Raw genomic sequence first — 20,488 nt, 5'->3', positions numbered from 1 at the left:
TGTTGCCCTCATTACCTCGTCTGGCAGAGGAACTGTTTGTTGACTGCTGGTGCTGATAGGACAGGGCAGGGTGGTTCCCATTAGAGGATGTACTTTGATAGAACTTTGGACCTTACAGGAAAGGGAATTTAATGTTTGTTTTTCAAGTTTTCAAGGCCCACTAGAAAAATAAATAGAATTGGATGTGATTAAATGTAGTCTATAGCCAAGCTTGTGTCTCTGTCAAACTGTACTTAGGCACAGAGGTGCGTTGAGCTAGTCATTGTATCTGACATGCTAACAGTGACAATGTTTTGCATCATTTATTTTTTATCTTTTTTTCATTTAGTGATTAGCACTGAGCAGAACATGCAAGACCGAGACCAATAAATCAGACGATATTATCTTTCTGCAGATATATCTGTATCTGTAGCCAAGCAACAGGAATTGTAATATAGAAATGATAAACTAGGTTTAGGTAATAGGGTAAGAAACGGTGTCACTGTGATACAGTTTGTCAACCAATGAGCACTGGCAAGCTTATCTTTTAAAATGTTCCACTCAGTATATTTCTTAATCACAATTAAATAAGTCATTATCAGATTTTTTTAAACAGCCAAATGTTGATATCAGCATTATCTTAAATTACCCAGTCTTGCTCAGGCCATACAAAGTGCAGCTGAGGCTCATGGGGACAACCCTATAAATTCATGAATTCATAAAGTCCAGGACAACCATGTTAGAGTCCCCAGCATCCAGACTCAAGTCTGTGGCTAGGTTTAGGCAAAAAGAGCACTTTGGTGAAGGATAAACATGATTTTGGTCAATAAAAAATCTTTGGAGTCATTGCTCACTTTTTCTGTATTCAAACAGACCATGATCTCAAACATTAGAGAAAATTGAAGAATGATGTAGTCACTACGTGCCAGATTGGTAGATCTTGGTAAAAAAAAACTAATAAAATACAGTCTACTGACATGTTCAATATCAACATGTCACTTGCCAGGTACATTAATTTACAACATTTCTTCATTATGTTAATAAAAATTTATAATAGACTTTTTTCACAGCAGCTATTTTGACATGAAACTGTTCCATTGCAGCAGAGATCTTCTAGTGAGCCAACGTGCATCACAACAACAGCCTGACCCTGTCTGACCTGAATGGAACAGGACCTTATAATTAGTATCATTGGTAACACAAGTGTTTACCTACTATTTCATATCAAATAGGCTGCTGTGAAAAAGGTCTGTTGTAATGTAATTGGCTTGGTATTACATTTCCGTTCAACAGTATTTTCTCTTGCACATTAATTGTATTTAAAGGTAATTTCTATAGGGGACAGGACTGACAGGTATGTCGTTTTTTTTCAAAACCAAAGGAAAATAAAGTTTTTTAAATCTTTGGTTGATTACAGTGATCTTAATACCGTGACTCTGAGAGCTTAGCTAGCTACTCTGTGCGGATATGTGTGAAAAATGCAGTGAAAGTAGAACTTTAAAATGGAGAACCACATAACATCAAGGTTATTGAATATTAACACGTCCAATGCAGAAAGACATTTTTAAACGCTGTCACTCAAGCCACGGCTATCTTCAAATCCCTTTGGACATAGATTTCTCTCTTCTCAGTGTGTTTTGAAGTATCTGCACAGCCACAGGCGGGCATAACACAGACCTGACCCAAAAGCAGCAGGGATAAGGGCAGAGGAAGCCATCTCCCAGCAGCATACTGAGACAATGATTTAACATTCGCAACAGTGGTTGGTAAAGAGTTTTATGTCACACTTTTTCCTGGATCTGACAAAGCCAGCTTTTATGAATGATAATGACATTAGCAAGCCAGAGCTAAACTATCCCCCCACTACTATATCTGATCATGACAATTACTTAAAATGTCCAGCAGAATATTTTCCATTCATATCAATCAAACATGCTGTCCACAGCAGGGCAGATTATTTCAAACACATTGTGATCATGCAGTCTCTCAGTGTGTCCAGTATACTGCTTGATCTGCTGCAGTGCAAACTATTGTTGTGTGCTGCATTCTGTGAAATTTCTGCTGCTTTCACTCACCTTTCTCCTGCCAGCTGCCACCTGTATGGATTTGCTTTTGTGTACTGAGAGATTTAGGTGCTCCCTGATGGTCCCTTATTTTCACTGCAAGTACAAAAGAATCCCCAAGAAATCCCCTTAGGCGTGTGCCTGAACCAGAACCAAAAAAAAACAACTAATTTTAGAAAAATAAAAGAGCTGTATGTGAGTGAACTTGTCTGACTTTGCATATTTTTAATTAATCTGGTCACACTGATCATCGTGCTTCCCCTGCAATAGATCTGTCAAACAAACAATGCACTGAAGACTTTTCGTATAAATTATAGCAACGCACAACTTTACTTTATCTCAGACCCTGGGGGGGAGAGGTGCTTTGACCTAATTTGTTTCCCTACACCCTTTTGTGTCACAAGAAACAGAGTACTAAAACTTGTCTTTATCCCACCTCAGCAGATGGACCACTGTCTGAGCTCTTCATCTTCAATGAGCTGTGCGCCCTGAAGGACGAATCAGGGCCTTGCAAGGCCATTAAAGACCGATTCTTCTTCAATGTCGACACAGGACACTGTGAGCTATTTGAATATGGAGGCTGTGGTGGAAACGCCAACAACTTTGAGACCTTGGAGGAATGTGAGGAAACGTGTGTCGTCTCTGGTGAGTCTGACCCTTTGGCTGACATTAACAACGACATTACAAACAGTTTCTTGACACGTTTCCAAGGATTCACCTTGACACGTGGTGAACAAACTTTACTATCTCCACTTGAAGTCAACAGTAATGGTGACACAGACCCTAACATCATTCATACAAAAGGATTATTTTTCATAATAGTGCATAGGAGAAAAATGTATTAGAACTTTACATTGTAATGTTGTTAGCGAATGATCAGTTTTGTTTTCAAGGACTGGTGTTTCTCATTAGACTTTATTGCCACCTTGGGCATAAAATCCTATTACAAAGTCATTTTGTTCATATGCGTCTAAAATAGGACATTGCCAGCACATTAATTCTGAACAGTTTTCCTGGAGGCACCTGATTAATGAAAAGTATGGGCACGTTTAAAAGAGATGGCTATCATTGTATTATACGTCGGTCACACATTCTAAATTAATGATGAACTGAAGTTGAATTCATGGATAAAAACTAATAAGAGTCTTCAAACTATTGGATTTCTTGATTCTCATGTCTCAGTAGGAAAATGAATTTTAAGTATTTTTTTAATTCACCATAATAAGGTATAATCTTAGATTCTCAATGAAACAAAACATGTCATAACAGATTGGGTGCGGCCTTTAAGGAAACTGTCATCTCATAATCATTAACAATGTGAAAGACAGAGGCTGACATTGTGGGTAAAATAGTCCTAAACTGAGGCCAAACACTGCCACTGTGTGTCCATCAACAGACATTTGTCCAGATGAATGTCTGTAATATACTCACTGTCACTGCCAATGAAGAATTTGAAATTTAAAGGTCTTACCTGTCTTAGATATTGTTGCTGGTAAGCATTGACCTGTCAGATTTGAAAGGTGAAATGTGTACTATTTTTTTTTAGTCAGTCCATGACTTTATTTTTATTCTGCATCTGTTGATTTCTCATGCTGCAATGATGTCACTGGCAGCAGCAGCTACTTAGCTAATTGATGTTAATTCCATGAATTGGATGGAGTCTTCAGCTGACTTTTTTTTCTCACATTTCCAGCTGACTTGTTAGAAAATTAGATTGCGCAAAACCCTCCTAAGTATGCATTTGATGCCTACACACGTGGTACCATGCCCACTCAGCATCATGTACAACCCAGATTTAAAAAAAAAAGTTAGGACACTGTGTAAAACGTAAAGCAAATGCAATGATTTGCAAATCCTTCTTGACTTATATTACACTGCAGTATAAAGATAAATAAAATGTAATGCTCAAACAACAAACAAAACAAGTAAGATGGGGTGAGCTTTGAGAAAACCTTGAAAGATCTGGTGTATATACTGTAATTAAACTGTTTCTAACTAATGAGTGGACAATCAGTGTCCTGGGAAGGGATTTAGAGGATGTTTGGTTGCTTTGAAAAGAAGAAGAAAAACAAAAAGCATATTAATTCCTGAAATGTGAAAAAAAGCACTTTAGAAAGAACTGTTCTGAAGGTTTTTTAAAAGGTGACAGGACACTGCTCACATCAACACACACACACCTTTCATTATTGCCAATATAATATTTTATTATGCAGTAAAATCAGATGAAAGTCATGATTGGAAAATAATTTCGTCAATCCAAATACATATAAAAAAAATAATAATAACCCTCACCCTGGGATGAAACCTACATCATGGTTATACATAATTAACATAATGCATGAATGGTTGCATATGTTACAGTTCATGTATATATATGTTTTTGGCAGTATTTATCAGTGTCTATGAGTCTGTTAGTGCCGCCAGTATGTAGGAAAGTGTGTTCATTCAACTAAGACTGTAAAAGATCCAGATTTTTGCTTTTTTTGTTCAATTAGAGTGAAATGTAAAATGTAGTTAAAAATACTTTTTCCCCACTGGATTCTGGATGGATGGTGTGAAGAGCTCTGGCAATGTTCCCAGGTATGTTTTGAGTTGGTATGTTATGAGGATGAAAACAAGCGGATATTTATATCAGGTATACAGTTTATTTTCTCTAACCCCATCCTGAAACATTGTGGGTGATGTGCCTGCTGTACATATATTAGATTATAATTGGAAGACGCATCCATCAGTTTGAATTACATTGGTGGCGTGTATGTAATTTTTGGATTGGGGTCATCAATATGTTAAAATTAATGGTTGCAGACTGAGGGGGTTTCCAGGGAGCTGCAGGGTGGTGGCAAAAGGCGTCTTGGATTTTGCCACAGAGATGAGACTGGGGTCAACGCAGCAGATGTCGCAGGCAAGAACATGGTTAGGAACAGGGCGATCACAAAAGAGTTTTGGCCATAGCCTAGGTGACCACTAGGGAGATGGAACAACTGCTGCCTTTTCTGCATCAGCTATAGCATCAGTTATATTTTGCACCATCAGCTATATTCTGCACCAGAGCGTGGTGATACCTGCTACGGGTCACACACCTCACTCCACTTAGCTTTTGTTAAGTGGTAGTAATATATCACAATACTGCTCCTCTAGACAAGCAATCAAAGCTACAACAATTAGACTTTCACCCCCGGGAGTTGAATCTATGAACAGTAAGAGAGTTGTTCTGAGCTGGTTTGAAAAGCACTCCAGGTGAGTGAGACGGTGCTGAGATATGCATGTGAGCGTCCACAAAAGGAAACTAGGGAATGGTAGAAGAACACCTTTCTCTCCGGCAAAACAGCTGCGTACAGTATGTAATTTTATCTGTCATCTAGGACAGGAAAAACAATACATCATTAAATACTCAGACTTGTCTGATCCGCATGAAATATACCCTCGCATGCCTAGCAATAACACATCTATCAAAGTACTTAGGTGGCGTGCTATTCTGTGGTGTGACAAAGTGGTATCTCCCACTGGCAAAGAATAACCTTCAACTTCTTATTGCATGCCATGGGATAAATTATGCAGTCAGACAGGAGGATCATGAATGTATTTACACCCTGCAGGCTTTGCCATATGCAGTAGATGCCGTCATTTTATTATCCCTCGTCAGTCTGTGCACAAACAAAATCTGCACTGCAGAAGACAAATCCAGAGGTGTGGACTTTCTCGCTCCAGCTGATCCAAAGTAGGCTTTAAATAAAACGGCTCGGACAGAAATGTGAAGCTGACACGCCAGCGCAGTGACAGATGTTAAAGCTGTGTGTATGGTCTTACTAATGAGTAAGAGTAAACTATGAGTACACTGCTGCATCTAAAGGGCAGTTTCACAACTTTTTTATTGGTTCAATGAACGGCTTGTTGCATGACATCTAGTCGCGGTTGCTTGTTGAGTCATACATTCATGTGGGTAACCACAGGTGGTGACTGGCGTGGTGGTTAAAGTCAAAACTAGAATGGAAAGAAAGAAACGAAACTCTCTGTTCCAATTCCAAGTAAGTTTTAACTGTAGTTTACCGCAGAGTGAAAGAGTTCTAGAGGCGTTGATATGTGGAAACACTTTCATGTTTATACTCAACAGAAAACAGGGTTAGGCAACCTTTACCAGTCCTTCTGGTCATTTAGCTTGGCTTCACAGCCAGACTTGTCTTCAACATATCTTGGCTTTGGCTTTTGGAAAATGCCAAAGAATACCAGGATCTGGATGAGGTCACTTTAACCTGGCTTTGCTTAAGTAGACTTCTGACAGAAATCATCACACCCCGAATTGTTCCTAGGATATTATGCTGTAATTTTAAACAAATTCTTTAACATGAGCAACTGTCATAAGAATAAATTGTACGCCCTCTTTGAATCCACTTTTGCAATATCTTGCTCCCCAGGCCTGAAGGTTTCCTTTTCACAGTGGTCCAAAACACCAGTGTTACAAACACTAACACTGCACCGATGCTCTGAGCCCACCTCCAAAGTAGCCTTAAGCTGTAGTAAAAATAATGATCTTGTCTGATGCGTTTGTAAATACATTTAAAATGAAACTCAATTAACATCTGTCTTTTAATTTTCACTGATCAATACTGTCCATTAATAGTTTCAGTATGGTATATTAAGAGTATTTTCCTCTGATAGTGTTTTTGCCTGTAAAAGATTTTGTACACAGTAAATACGTGCATTCAATTCTTAAGTCTATGATTCAAGAAGGTGAAGCTCGACTCTTACAAGAAGGATTTTATTTAACAACTACGGACATTTGAAAATGTCATCTCATTAGTAAGTTACAGAAAGCAGATCTCAGGGGCCAACATCTTCTGCAGCAGAGCTGTTATCATCCAATCAGTGACATTTTAATTCCCACAGAGAAGTTGGGTATACCTTCCCTTACACCTACAGTATATTCTTTACACATGATGACACAGTCACAAATAGCTTATCAAGGATGTTCTAAGTCAGTGTGAGAAACATTCTGGCTTTCTGTCTGGGATACTTTTTTTCCTTTTATATCCAAGTCTGGCAAAGACTCTTTCTCTCCAGCTCTGATATTATATTGAAACCCGAATGAGTCATAACCAGTGTGTCCCAAAGTCTTCCTTTGGTCTGCTGTCCCTTTTACAGCTCTGCTTGAAGAGGTCAGAGACATGAACACAGTGTTTCTCTGTGACAGTTGCACATCTTTTTGTCCTCAACTCAGGGCCTCTGCACAGTCTGTGAGCACAGACATTGTTAAAAATAAAATAACTAAAGGATAAAAGGGCACAAAACCATAACCAAAAAAATGTTGCTGGAGGTAGAAGACCTAGGTAGATTCTTAAGGAAATCTGGATTGGAAAAATATGAGCCGACATTGTAGAGCAGAATCAATCAGTTAATTTACTATTGTTAAGGGTTTACTATTGTTGGGGGTCTTAGGCCATGAACTGAACAAAATATGTTTTTTTTAAATAGATACTGAACTCATATTTCTCTCATTAGAGCTCTGCCTGACCCTAACATTGGTGCTTGGATCCCACTGGATTTGTGTAGCATTTTACAATATGCAAAACAAAAACATTGTAATAAAGTTCAGCAATACAACTCAACAATATAACTGTGCTTTTTAAAAACATGTATATGCTGATATTGCTGCTGAGGACATTGTTTTTCTATATGAATGAATTACGTCTGTCTCCATCCAGTGGCAACTGTTATTTTTGCGCCCAAGTTCATTTATTTTGTTTAAATTTTTTTATTCCAAAGATCAGTCGTCTTTTTTTTTTCCTCTCTGGAGGCCAAGCCAAGATAATGTCAGCACCTTTAGAGGCAGAACAACAATACCCTTTCAAAATATAGTGAAGATAACTCAAGGAAGGACATAAACAGTGAGAAATCAATTGAGCAAGCAAAGAGATACGGGAGTGATGGGGTGATACATAGTGATTGTAACCCAAGTTTTTAATAGATTCATTGTCCTAAAATCTCATCTTTCTCGCTATGACACTCAAAAGGACAAAATATAAAAATGTCTTCTTACACAAACCAGGCGTCCTCTCACAATCACCAGTTGGTCTTAATGTTGAAGTCTGTTTTGCTGAAATATTGAGGTTCTCTCTGGAGTGCATCCAAAACTTTCTGGAACGACGGACCATATAATTCACACCCGACACTTGAAAAAAAAAAAAAGCTGACCGATAATTCCCCTCAAACACACAAATCACTTCTTCCACCTTCACTGCTTTGATGGAGAATTGTATTTCTGAATTATTCATCAGTGAGTTGCTCTAGAGAGTGAGTTAAACTACCCTTCGACCCATCTCTTTGCCCATGCTTTTAAGTCAAAGTCACCTCATAAAATGTATTTAGATGTTACAATAATAGCCTCTTAATCATGGCCACCCTTCAGTGGAGTATGGTTATTCAGACTTAAAGGGTAACTTTGTTTTTTTTGTCTTGTGTTGTGAATAATGGGAACAAGAAGTTTTGTAACTGACCCAGTATTAAGTTAGGGTGCCGCACCCGAGCCGCATAATGTGCTACAATATAATCCGGACGGGCAATTTCACACCGTCAAAAGATGTCCACTAAAGGGCTTGTTTTTGCCACTGACCAGCTCAGTTTATCATTCTACTGTGACAACACAACCCTGCAGGAGGTTTTTCTTGATCTGCTGTGTGTCTTTCCAAGTCTCACTCAAGGAGAAGTCTTGTTCTGAAATCTCCGAGAGGTGAGGTAACCTGTTGCAAGAAAAAAACATTGGCAATGTAATGCAGCAACTGAGAAGAGTACAGAAAATGTAGCTTAGTGTTATGTAAAAGATTTTCAATGTCATGTCTGAATATTTAGCTAATTTTGACAAAGTGGACTTTGAATCCAATGGTCAGCAGTATCTATTTGAGCCAGACTGCCTGTATAGAGTGGAGGAAATGTGATACAAGGGCAAGTTCAGGTCCGGTGAGTTCAGAAAGTTTAGAAAGAGCCAGTGGCGTTTTGTCAGTGACACACCTATCGCTGGACCATTTAAACCTGGCCAGGCAAGAAAAACTGCAGGTCACAACACCGCAGGTTTGTCTGTTTCAGTCTGGATGGATGGTGGTCGTAGCTGCTGCTGCGGTCCTGCATGACGTCCACTACATATATTATTACTGTCATTATTGCTACCATATCTCCATTACACTATTATAGTTAGTTAATGATCTTTCTCTATCACAGGTTCCACTGCTACTGTAATCATTTTATCATTCATTGTAATTGTACAACATGTTTGTGTTGATTTGTCCTGTACACGTGTATCTATTGCACGTCTGTCTGAGGTTTCTTCCACATTTTTTCCCCTGTTAAAAGGGTTTTTGTGGGCAAGTTTTTCCTCACTCGAACCAAGGGTCTAAGGACAGAGGGTGTCACTCCCTGTACAGATTGTAAAGCCCTCCGAGGCAAATGTATTTAGTGAGGAGAGAGAGAGTGAAGCAAGGCAGAGAGGGTGAACCAGCTGATGCAAGTCTGCAAAGCTTGGGAGTCTAGTCTAGTGATGTTTCAGTCAGTGCTGTGACCTTATGGACAAACAGACCATGCAAAAGGTACAGAACATTTTGTTTCAGTGTAGGATCCTTTCCAAATTGTTCTTAGGCCATTTCTAATAATAATCTGAGCTGCTCACTGGCAAAAACAACACTTTTAATGGATGTACTGACGCAATTGCCCGCTAGGGTAAAATTGTAGCCTGCAAGACCAGATCCGAAACTTGTTGTCCCCTTTCACTTTACTTCACTTCACTTCACTTCACAGACAGTAAGGTCCAGGATAAACAATAAGAAAGATATCCTATACAAGATAAACCAAGTTGGGTGTGTTTCACTAGTGTAAGACATCTACTGGCAATCACATTATAATCCACATCACTTCTTTGTTTTGTTCAGGGATTTAATAATATAAATATTTCATATTGTAATCCACATTTCCCTTTGTATTTTCTTTTATTTTCTTCCCTCTTCTTTAAATAAGTAGCTTTAAGGTTGTTAAAATCTTACACTCCATGTTTTTATGGTTCACCGGTCCATGACAATGAAAACATTGTATATGCACTGTGCATCATTTTAGACACACCTCCTCAAAATGCAACCTGGCGGAGAGCCAGTTAGCTCAGTTGGTCGAGCATCTTCCCCATGTATGAAGGCTCAGCAGCGGCCCAGGATTCAAATCCGACCTGCGGCCCTTTGCTGCATATCGTCCCCCATCTCTCTCTCCCCTCATTCCTGTCACTCTTCTGCTGTCTCTGTCAAAATAAAGCTTGAAAAAGGCTTGAGTGGATCTCGAGTTTTCACTGACTAATCCACTGGTGCGGTGTAGTTTAAGGGCTTATTTATTTATTTCACTGTCTCAACAATCTTTACACTACACATGTATAGATGCCTTCTCATTGTCATTTTCAAATTTAAATAAAAAAGTATTTGGAGTTAAAAGAGCTTTTGATAAATAAATCATTATCCATCTGTGTAGTTCACCATTCAACCCAGTACACTCTCCATAATTGGGGATCTAGTCGCAGCTTGTCAGGTTGCACCTGTCCTGGTTGGTGATGGCAATAAAATATGTTAGAAACCAAGCCAGTCCACTGCAAATGATATGTTTCACATTGTGGTTCTGAATGTGTTACACACTCAAATCAAGCTTGAATCTGTCGTCAGCTTATAAATGTTTTAGGTTTTGTGACAGCTTATTCCAAAAAAGCAGCAAGGTTCCTGATAGAAACTCTACTGTCTTCTCCCCTGAGTGCTCCAAGCTGCAGAAGGTGATAACATTTGAAGCTACAGACTTCAGATTATAGAGAATCTGAATGCAGTTTGTATGACAGATTTGAAGTAAGAATAATCTTCGAATTGCCTTTTAAAAGCATATAGGTGAAGATTTGCAGTCAAACAGGAAACAAAATTACAACAACCTTAAACAACCTTACACAACCATGGGTGCAGAATTTAAATGACCACCAAACTGTAGCTTAGAGCTGTAATGCCTTGCTCCCAAGACTCCAGGGCCCGAGAGTGATAACATTAGCAAGAGTGCTAAGACGTGAAACACTGAGTTGAGAAGGAGAAGGAAGATATTACATGTGAGGTGATGTGGGGACAAGAGAACATGAGGACATTCTTGCTGTAAATTGGCGTTCCAGCTTGCAGAGAGAGATTGTGAGTGAATCTGAAACCTGACTGCAGTGGAAATGTCATTGTACTGCAGAGGAGAAGGGCTAGCTGTGACCATGCCCCTTAATTCATTTACTGGACCTTGTTCGTTACACAGACTTTGAGTATGTCTTCCTTGTCAGTGTCTTTATTAGTGTGTCCCTACAAAAGAAAACCCAAAAGAAAGACTATCCTTGCTTGGGTTTTCTTTTCAAGACGTTTCATTGGACGTCTTATTTTGAATATTCAATTCAAAGCGTGCATTATACAGTTTAAGTGTCCTTTACCATATGGTACCCAGCCCAAATGGTCTTACAGATTTGGTGACATTATTTTTTTTTTTGATAGAAACATCTTTTTATGTTGGATACAATGTTCTGAACATTGCACATGGCGCTGATAGAAAAAAAAAATCTCCATACTCAACACCAAGACCACAAAAACACATAAACACTGGTCTTCAGCAATGCCTTCATATCTGCCAACCTTAATTGCTAGTGGTAAGCTACAAGTTCTCAATTGGGCATGTAGGAACCTCTGGCCAATCTTTAAATTAAATGTTAATTGAGGTTCTGTGTGGCCATCTTTAATTTAGCAATCAGATAACCTAAGTTTTGGCTTATATTAAAATTCCTCTTTCCATTGTTGACTATTAAACTTCAAATTGTTCCGGAAAATAAAATGTAAATTATGAAGGGAAAATATTGCAGAATCATCTCTTTTTCGAGGATGACTTTGAGGTGTGCTCTTTCCCAGTTAAATATCTTTTTGGTCAGCCATTTCTTTTTAAGAAGCAAGTTTTTCATATATCTGCTTCACAGGACATGACTTCCATCCCATGTCCCCTCCAATAGTCCACTCATCAGTATCTTTGTCTATGCCAATAAAGCACCTCATGGCTCGATTCTGAATAAGATAGCATTACTGTCAGGGTCATCTTAAAACGTGTTGTATAAAATTAAATTGAGCCAACCACTGAATCATAAAGTTTTTGTCCAAGGTCAGGACACAGTTTCATTTCACTCAGTACAGACACTAACAATCTCCCTCTCCTTTCTCAGCAGCCAACACAGTATCATCAGCATATAACAAGAGACTGAAGTTTATATTGTCAATCAGTATGTCATGATCAGCCTGCTTGATTCTTTGAGCCAAGAAGGCATTACAAGGAGTAAAGCAGGGGAGAGCACATCTCCCTGATTCCTAAAATGATTTAACTGTAAACATGTGAATGGGTAGTTGTACAGTGCTTTAATTGAATTATAAAATGTTCCATCAATATAGCAAATACATTTATTTGGAGTAATACTACTCCAAAAGATCTCCAATCAAAGACCTTATTAAGGATTAACAAAACCATCTTTTTCTTTCACCATCTTGCAGTCTCGCTTTCAACACAGAGGATATGGCAATGATCAATACATGCCCTGTTTTTTTCCTGAAACCATTCTGCTCATTCAACAGTGACTAAGTAAAAAAATATAACTGGCTTTGTTGTGAGATATTTCATACTTGAAAAAGCATCTTACCAATCAGTACAACTTGGATGCTATCACAGCACAGCTCAAAACTCAATCAAGGCAGTGAAGTACATCATCAATTTCAGGATCATAGGAGCATGTATGTACAGAACAGAAATGACAGAAAGATTGATCAATACAACAATAACAATTCTGACTCAACATTGAAGAGCTGTAATAACATTTTTAGTTTCTTATAATTGTTATCTTCTCCCTTTCCTAGAAAACAAGAATCCATGTCATTTAGCCGAAGCTCCTGGTCCCTGTCGAGGGCTGGTGACACGCTACTTCTTTGACAGCGGGAGTCAGCAGTGCAAGCATTTCTATTACGGCGGCTGCTTCGGCAATGCCAACAATTTCAAGAGCATGGCAGAGTGCCAGGCAAAATGTCAGAATCCAGGTAGGTCGGGTTGAACTTCTGTACTGTTACAGTAAAGACTGCACCCAAGCTGTCCAGGCAGCAGCATTGTAAGGTTAAATGGAAACCACAAATTAGTTCTGGATGAGTATTGTGTTCTGCTTCTGTCATCTGGTGGACTGTGCAAGGCTGTAAAGGCCATATAAGAGACATCACATCTCCAATCTCACTTCAGTCAGCTGGTGATGTCTGAACTAAAGTTTTGTAAATGTGCTCTATACAATTTTTAAGTTTTTTAAATTGGCCAAACAGAAACAATTTATGTCTTCTAGCCTTTACCTCAAAGCAGCAAGGTGTAATTCACGTACTTCTGAGTTCATAGACAGCCAAAGCACGGCTGATCACAGTTGCTGCAACAAGTGAAAACTCATTTCAGAGTGGTAACATAATCAGAGTAGTTCTACCTCCGAAAATTAACTTTTTGATTAATTTTAGTTTGCCATGAAATCACATTCCACCTTGATTTAGCATTTAAATCGTTTTTAAGTGACCAAAGCAGACTCAATTATGCTCGACTTAGGCACGACTTAGAAGTCAATTAGATACTGAAATTGTCAAAGAAAATAACAAGTAAGTTGCTCAACTGTGAAAAGTTCTGCCGACAGCTGATGTACTGAAAATCAATTGGAAAAGCTTTTTTTAAATTATTTTTTTATGGACAACAATTTCAGATAGATGATGTTGCTGTTTGCAGACCGCCACCTTTTTAAAGTCTGATACTAATAAAAATTAAAGTTACATGAATTATTTTTGATCACTGGGATTTAATGAGATCTAGATGAGTTCTAAAGATAAATGTATGAATATAAATATAGGCCAATGTAAAAAATCCTGGTTCACAAGTTATTCTTTGAATTCATGTTCTGTGGAGACACTTTTTAAAATTATTTTTGATTTATTTTTCTTCTTGTTAATATAGAAAAACCCACAAAGGCACCAGAAATCCAAACACAAGCTGCTATTAAATCCAACGTGGTGCAGCCCACCATACTTACTGGTAAGGCTGAACGACTTTAAGTATAATATGTCAGTGTTCTGTTGTTTGTCACATTTGTTATTGGTAAAATATTCTAACATCCAACCCTAAATCAGTTTTCGATTCATTGTTTGTTTACTGGTTCGAACATTGGACAAATGGATGGACTTTTGTGCTTATATGAGCAATTATCCTTTGAAAAGAAAAAAAATAAATAAATACTATTTAAAGGAATGGTTCAACATTTTCAAAAGAATACTTTTACTTTTTTTCTGAGCAGGAGACAGAAAAACTGGCAACGCTCTCATGTCTGTGTGTTCAGTAGACAGCCAGGAGGTAATTAGCCTAGCTTAGCAAAAAGACTTATTATTGTTGTTTGGCTCAAATCAATCAAATCAGATACATCATGTTGATTAGTAAGCTGTGAACTTCAGAAAGAAGCTAGCTGGGGTGTCAATCATTTGGTAGACTATCCGCCCAATGTACAAAGGCTCAGCAGCGGCCCAGGGTTTGAATCTGACCTGTGGCCCTTTGCTGCATGTCATTCTCCATCTCTCTCTCTCCCTACATTCCTGTCACTCTTCAGCTGTCTCTATCAAAAATAAAGCTTGAAAAGAAAGAAGCTTGCTTTTAACCCCTTCTTCTTTAAGTCTTTAAGCTTTAGCTAACTAAAAACCTCCCAGTTCTAGTTCTGCACTTAACGCAAAGACATGAGAGCGGTATTCATCTTTTCATTTCACTTCGAGAAAACAAAGCCATTAATTGTATCTCCCAAAATGTTGAACTTATTATTTCTTTGTTTTTATTTAATTTTTTTAAAAATTACTAATTCCTTGCTCTGTGTGTTTCTTTTTCAGGGGAATTGACTGTAAGTGAACCTCAGGTGGAAACGAATAAGACAAATCCAAAAGGTAAGAAAATATGACACAAGATGTGTTCAGACAGAGCCATGGCGATTACACAAGTGTGCGAGAATAAACACATTTTCCTGGTGAAGACGTGCCTGCATGGTTTAAAAAAGTGTTTCAACCTGAGCGAAAACCTTTTTTTTTTCCATTTTTGACTTATACCAGAGCTTCATGAATAACGCATCACTTCATGAATGTACAGACATAATAAAGAAAGTACGGAAGCCTTGAGAGGCAAATTTCTGCATTCTGAACACAGGGTACATTGTATATTAGTAAGTTATGTAACATTACTGTCAGTACTGTTATTTTAGCTAGTGTTAATTTTAATCGACTCTAAGAGAAATTTAAACTCACTTGGAAGAAAACATGAACATGGGGTCATGGCGCACTGATCAGTTTGAGAATGAGCTGCTCCACCGCTGACATCTGTACAGTGGTTACATCGGTTGCTTCGGGGCAATAAAACAGACTTGACAAACAGTTCTGCATTATGATGCAAAGCAAAACTTCCTTCTCGACACACCATAAGTCGAAATAGCAACTTCAGGCATTAGCCCAGTGTGTGGCCCATAACTGGTTCAGAAATCTTGATCAGTGAGGAAAGTGTGACTATTGTTTCTTCTTTTCTTTCAAGATGAGTAAAACAAATCATTCTTGTCTCTTCACATAAGTGCAGACAGCAAGGCACAAAGCCAGACAAAGTAAATTCATTGCAGACATCACAAAGCACCAGACATTTGGGATAGATTAACTGTTGTAAGGGATTATTAAATCAATCAAATAACTGTAATAAAATAAAATAAAAAGCCACGGTGCAGTGATGCATAGATGGTAGACAGCTTGGAAAATTGCTTTGGTTGTGTAAGGCAAAGAGCAGTGTGCCCCAGTGTCTCGTTCCCACAGCCCATTTGTCACATATTCCCAATTACTAATTTTCCGTGTATTAAGAGTGAAGGAGCATACAGTAAATCACGGATGTCATGTTCCAAGGCTCCTTTGTGGCACAGCAAGAGAGCAGAGGGACAACCTGGTCTGCGTTCCTCAACTCATTCAAGGAGTGATAATTTTAAGAATTCAGGTTCACTCCTGTCAGAAAATACAGAGAGGGTAAGATTCACAATGAGTGAGGCTCAATGGTACGGCCACTCAGTCAATAAAATCTTCTCTTTTTTTTCACTTTTAGTTCTGCGATTAGATCTCCAGCATGTGAGAAAATATCTGTCAGAGAGATTGCTGGCATGCAAGTAAAACTCCTCAAAGTAACTATGACTGATTCACATCTTAAATAAGACAGATTTAGAAGATGGCAATGATTCATGTCAGTAATAAACATCAGGTGACACTTGTTTTTTTTATCTCTGGATTGAAATGACGTTTTTGAAAAGTCATAAAGGCTGGAAAATGATCGCCTATTATGAAACTTACATACATCTTGAGAATAGTGTCTTTCTACCAAGGTTATGTTGCAATGTTGAAACCAAACACTGACATCTTGTGGATATACGGTGACATACACTTTTAGTGGAAGAATTGTAATATCGACCCTTTGTGTCTAAACAGAGGTACATAAACGAGCATATACTAAAGCAGCTCTGGGTTAGGATTCCTAAAATATTACCAGTATTAATTTGCATCAAGCACTAATAAGTATTATTTTTGCTGAGGTGTGTCCTAAATGGTTTTGCAGTGAAATAAAAATCACAAATTATTCTTGAATTATAATTTTCATGTGCACAGTTTTAATAAATATATGTTGTTATTAGAATTATATATATATATATATATATATAACAGAAATGCCTATACTAACATGAATTATTTTTCTTCGTTTGTGACATCCCATGTCAACCAGATGAAGACCCAATTTGTGGGTCATCCATGTGTGTACAGTATTTCCCAACATCTGTAAAGTCTTAATGTCTAATGCTTTGTTACAAACATTAATACACTACTCTTTATTGACAACTTTTACACAATTACGCCATCCATTTGTTCCAATTGATCCCCGGTAAATTAAGTAATAATGGGCTAAATATTGAATCTTTGAAGTCTTAGCATTTATTTCTGAAAATCAACATGAGAAAGACCACTCATGACTGCTAACAAGCTTTCTTCCAACTCGACTTCTAGCTGTGTTTCTCAGCATGAAGAACGCTACAGAACAAATCAAAGAGGATAACTTACAGAACCCTGTGGGAGACCACGATAACAACTCTCTTTTTTTTTTTTTCAAATCTGTCAGTTTGCAAGCACTAGACACTGGAAAAAATCTATTCCACAGACAGACTGAAGCGTAATATGTGAGGATGGGAACCATGTGGAGTTTAAAAGCCAACAGTGGAGTAGTTTATAAGTGTCTTAGGACCATGGATCATCCTCTACCACCCTATAATACAACAAACATCATTTAAAGGATGATATACATAATTTCAAGTCCAGACTGATTGTTAGAGAAACACTGATTGAAAATGAAAATAACTTCCTTGTGTTGATATTTTTCTGGCTCTTACTGTGATTTACAGTGCCGAGGCCTACAGAGCTGTGCTTTGATCCTATGGACCGGGGAACATGTCAGGGTTCAGAGAAGAGGTTTGCATACAACCCCATGACCAAGAGATGCCACGCGTTTAGCTACAGCGGCTGTGGGGGAAACCGGAACAACTTCACAAACCGGAAAGACTGTTTGACCAAGTGCATGAGAAGAAGAAGAAAGGGTATGATTTCCCAAAAATAATTTCCAAAATGCAGGTTATCATTTTTAGGAATTAAAAAATAAAGAAAGTATGTGTAATTCTGTTGCTCTGTTCTGTTGCAGTTCATGGGCAGATGATCCGAATAAGGAAGAAAAACCTAGACAACATTCTTAATCGCTCCATCTGAAAAAAACGCATTACATCTGTGGATCCTCCTCTATTTATGTCCATATTTTATGTTTAGCTTTACTCATATCTGTTGTTTTCTAGTGCTATGGTACGTGTATAAAATCGATCATTATAGTGTACCTAAATTAGCTTCGTAGTGGCTGAGCTCAATTTCCATGATTATCCACATTATTTCAATATATCTCAATGACAACAAACACATTTTGTTTTGCTGATGTCTAATATAGCAGCTCTCTACACTGATGCTCTGTTTTAATGCTTTTGTATGAAACAATATAATTTTAATTTTTTATAATCATAATGATATCAATATTTTAATTGTAACTCTTTTATGGGAAACACCAAAGTTTCTGTTGGGTAAAACAAAATGTTCTGTTCTATATGTCTGTACTTTAACTGATGCTTTTCTACGATGGTTTTGGTCTAGCTCCACGGTTGTAAATCAATGTGAACAACAGCGTTAGCAGAGTAAACTGGTGGACAATCTTTATTCTAGGATCAACAGCAACAATATATAGAATCTTCTCTAGCAAACACATTAATCAACATGACCTCACAGTTCTAAATCAACATGAACAAGGTAATGAATGCTATATTTTTATAACATTAAACATTAACACTGCTTTTTTCTCCTTTTAATATGTGTTATGCTGTTTTGTAAATCACTATTGTAGTCCTGCTGGTGTGACACTAAGAGACAGAAGGAGGCAGTGTTGTGTAAAGAAAGATTTGAAAGAGGTTGTCAGCACTGGTCTCTCATGGCTGCACAGTGTTCACCTTACTGTCTTGTTTTATAACCATGGCTGTAATGGAGCGGACTGTAAGAGTTTATATAATAAAGTTCAACAGTCATCTTCTCTTTTGTCTGGTTTTATCTGTTTTATTTCCTATCAGTCTTTTTGAGTGTACGTAACACGTTTTTTTCACAGTAAAAAGCAGATAACAAAGATCTCTTCCACAGGCTTTGGAAATTAAAGCATTTTTATCTCTTAATGATCACAAAAAACTGATCATCAGTACGCCAAAAAGACCCCACACTGGACTGAACCCCATCACCATCCATGGTAAGTCAGTAGAGAAGGTGAACACCTTAAAATACCTTGGACCCATCATAAGAATTACTCATTTTTGATCAGCACACCACTTCTATCTATTAACAATCCCAACCAAGACCCTGTATCATCTGCAAACACAGTGTACTGTCTGTTCTTCTTGCTTTTTTACCATGTTGATCATCTCTAGCAAACATCACATCACACACATCACCTACAAAATCATTATCAACGTCATCCTTCCCACAGCCAGTCTCTTGGACATAAACCACGGAGCCATCACACACCTAGCGTTTACGATAGACACTGATCACTCCCCCATGTCAATACTTCACATTACTTCTATCTGATCAGAGATACAGGTGCTTTAAAAAGAAGAAGAGGCTCCATTCAGCAGGGGTCTTATTCCTTCTGCCATAGCAGGCCTGAACAAGCAGCTGACACTGCTGTGAGTTGGGATGTAGAAATGAAGATTTTATGTGTTGTTTGTACTGGCTGTAAAAACAAATCTCCTTCTGGAACAAAATTCTTCTCCAGAGGTTGACTGGTTGACTAAATGAAACCCAACTGTGTCGTGCAACTTTGAAACTCACCTTTGGACAAGAGGTGAGAGACACTGAGGACGTACAGTTCCTCAAATGACCACTTGGGGCTGGTCCCAAAATGATTCAGTCTCCATAAGCCCCCATATTAACATGACCAACTTCACAACAGAAATAAACATGCTTACAGCCTGGTACAAAAAACAATCTATAGCTAATTTCTATATACATTGGAATTTCTATACAACACACCTGTTGAAATTATATTATGGATTAAAGTTATGCATAATTAACACCTGTTACAGGTGGCTTGTTTGAGCAAACAAGCATCATTCATCCCACCGCACACGTCTTGTCCATTTTTAGATCAGGTAAAGCAGGATTGCCAAAATGGTGGCTGCCAGTGCCACCACACTCTGAGCTTCACAATGGCTCTTCAGAAACCTGTGGGTGATGTCACAGACACTATGTCCATGTTTCATACAGTCTATCGTTTTAGACCATTCTACAATCAACACTATATGAGGAGTTCATTTGCAAAACCGCACGAAAAAAAAAGACCACGATTAAAAATAAAGAATAACAGGATATACAATCAAAACAACCCTACAGTTGTTTGATAGATACTGATAGTTTATAAGATGGTTCCAGTATTTTTTGAGACTAGGTGCATTGAAATTTGACTTTCAATAAACTACGTAAAAGATTCAGTATTTCCACAATAATTTATGGCAGTATGGGGAAAACTCTACAATAGCATTGAGATATTTATGTCAGCAGTTATGAAACAGTGAACTTAAAGCTGCACTAGTCAATATTTTGTCTTAAAAATGGCAGTGCACAATGAGAAAGCTATCCCTCATAGTGAGAAACCCACAAAGAATTATCACTGGACTCTGTGGTTCCCCTTGGCTCTACTGAGTATTCAACCTGTAAAAAGGGTTGAGGGGAACCTCCAGCTTGACCTGCTTT

At 38.0% G+C, this 20,488-nt stretch overlaps 1 protein-coding gene across 2 annotated transcripts in view; it reads left to right on the top strand.

Moving 5' to 3' along the window:
- Positions 1-18,781, top strand: part of tfpia (tissue factor pathway inhibitor a) — a 36,841-nt gene extending 18,060 nt beyond the window's left edge. Inside the window, exons 2-7 of one of the 2 annotated variants that reach the window (XM_019271057.2) lie at positions 2,487-2,687; positions 12,959-13,135; positions 14,073-14,150; positions 14,987-15,040; positions 17,563-17,754; positions 17,856-18,781. In XM_019271057.2, the coding sequence (XP_019126602.2) occupies positions 2,487-2,687; positions 12,959-13,135; positions 14,073-14,150; positions 14,987-15,040; positions 17,563-17,754; positions 17,856-17,920 (767 nt within the window). In that variant the 3' untranslated portion in view covers positions 17,921-18,781. Of the gene's footprint in view, positions 1-2,483; positions 2,688-12,958; positions 13,136-14,072; positions 14,151-14,986; positions 15,041-17,562; positions 17,755-17,855 lie in introns of both variants that reach the window. The other variant, XM_019271056.2, reaches the window with a different exon arrangement.
- The last annotated feature ends 1,707 nt before the right edge of the window (positions 18,782-20,488 follow it).

This window comes from Larimichthys crocea, chromosome I (assembly GCF_000972845.2).
Source record: "Larimichthys crocea isolate SSNF chromosome I, L_crocea_2.0, whole genome shotgun sequence".
NCBI lineage: Eukaryota > Metazoa > Chordata > Actinopteri > Sciaenidae > Larimichthys > Larimichthys crocea.
Note: the sequence above shows the minus strand (reverse complement) of the source record. Positions and strands in the feature narration are given on the sequence as shown.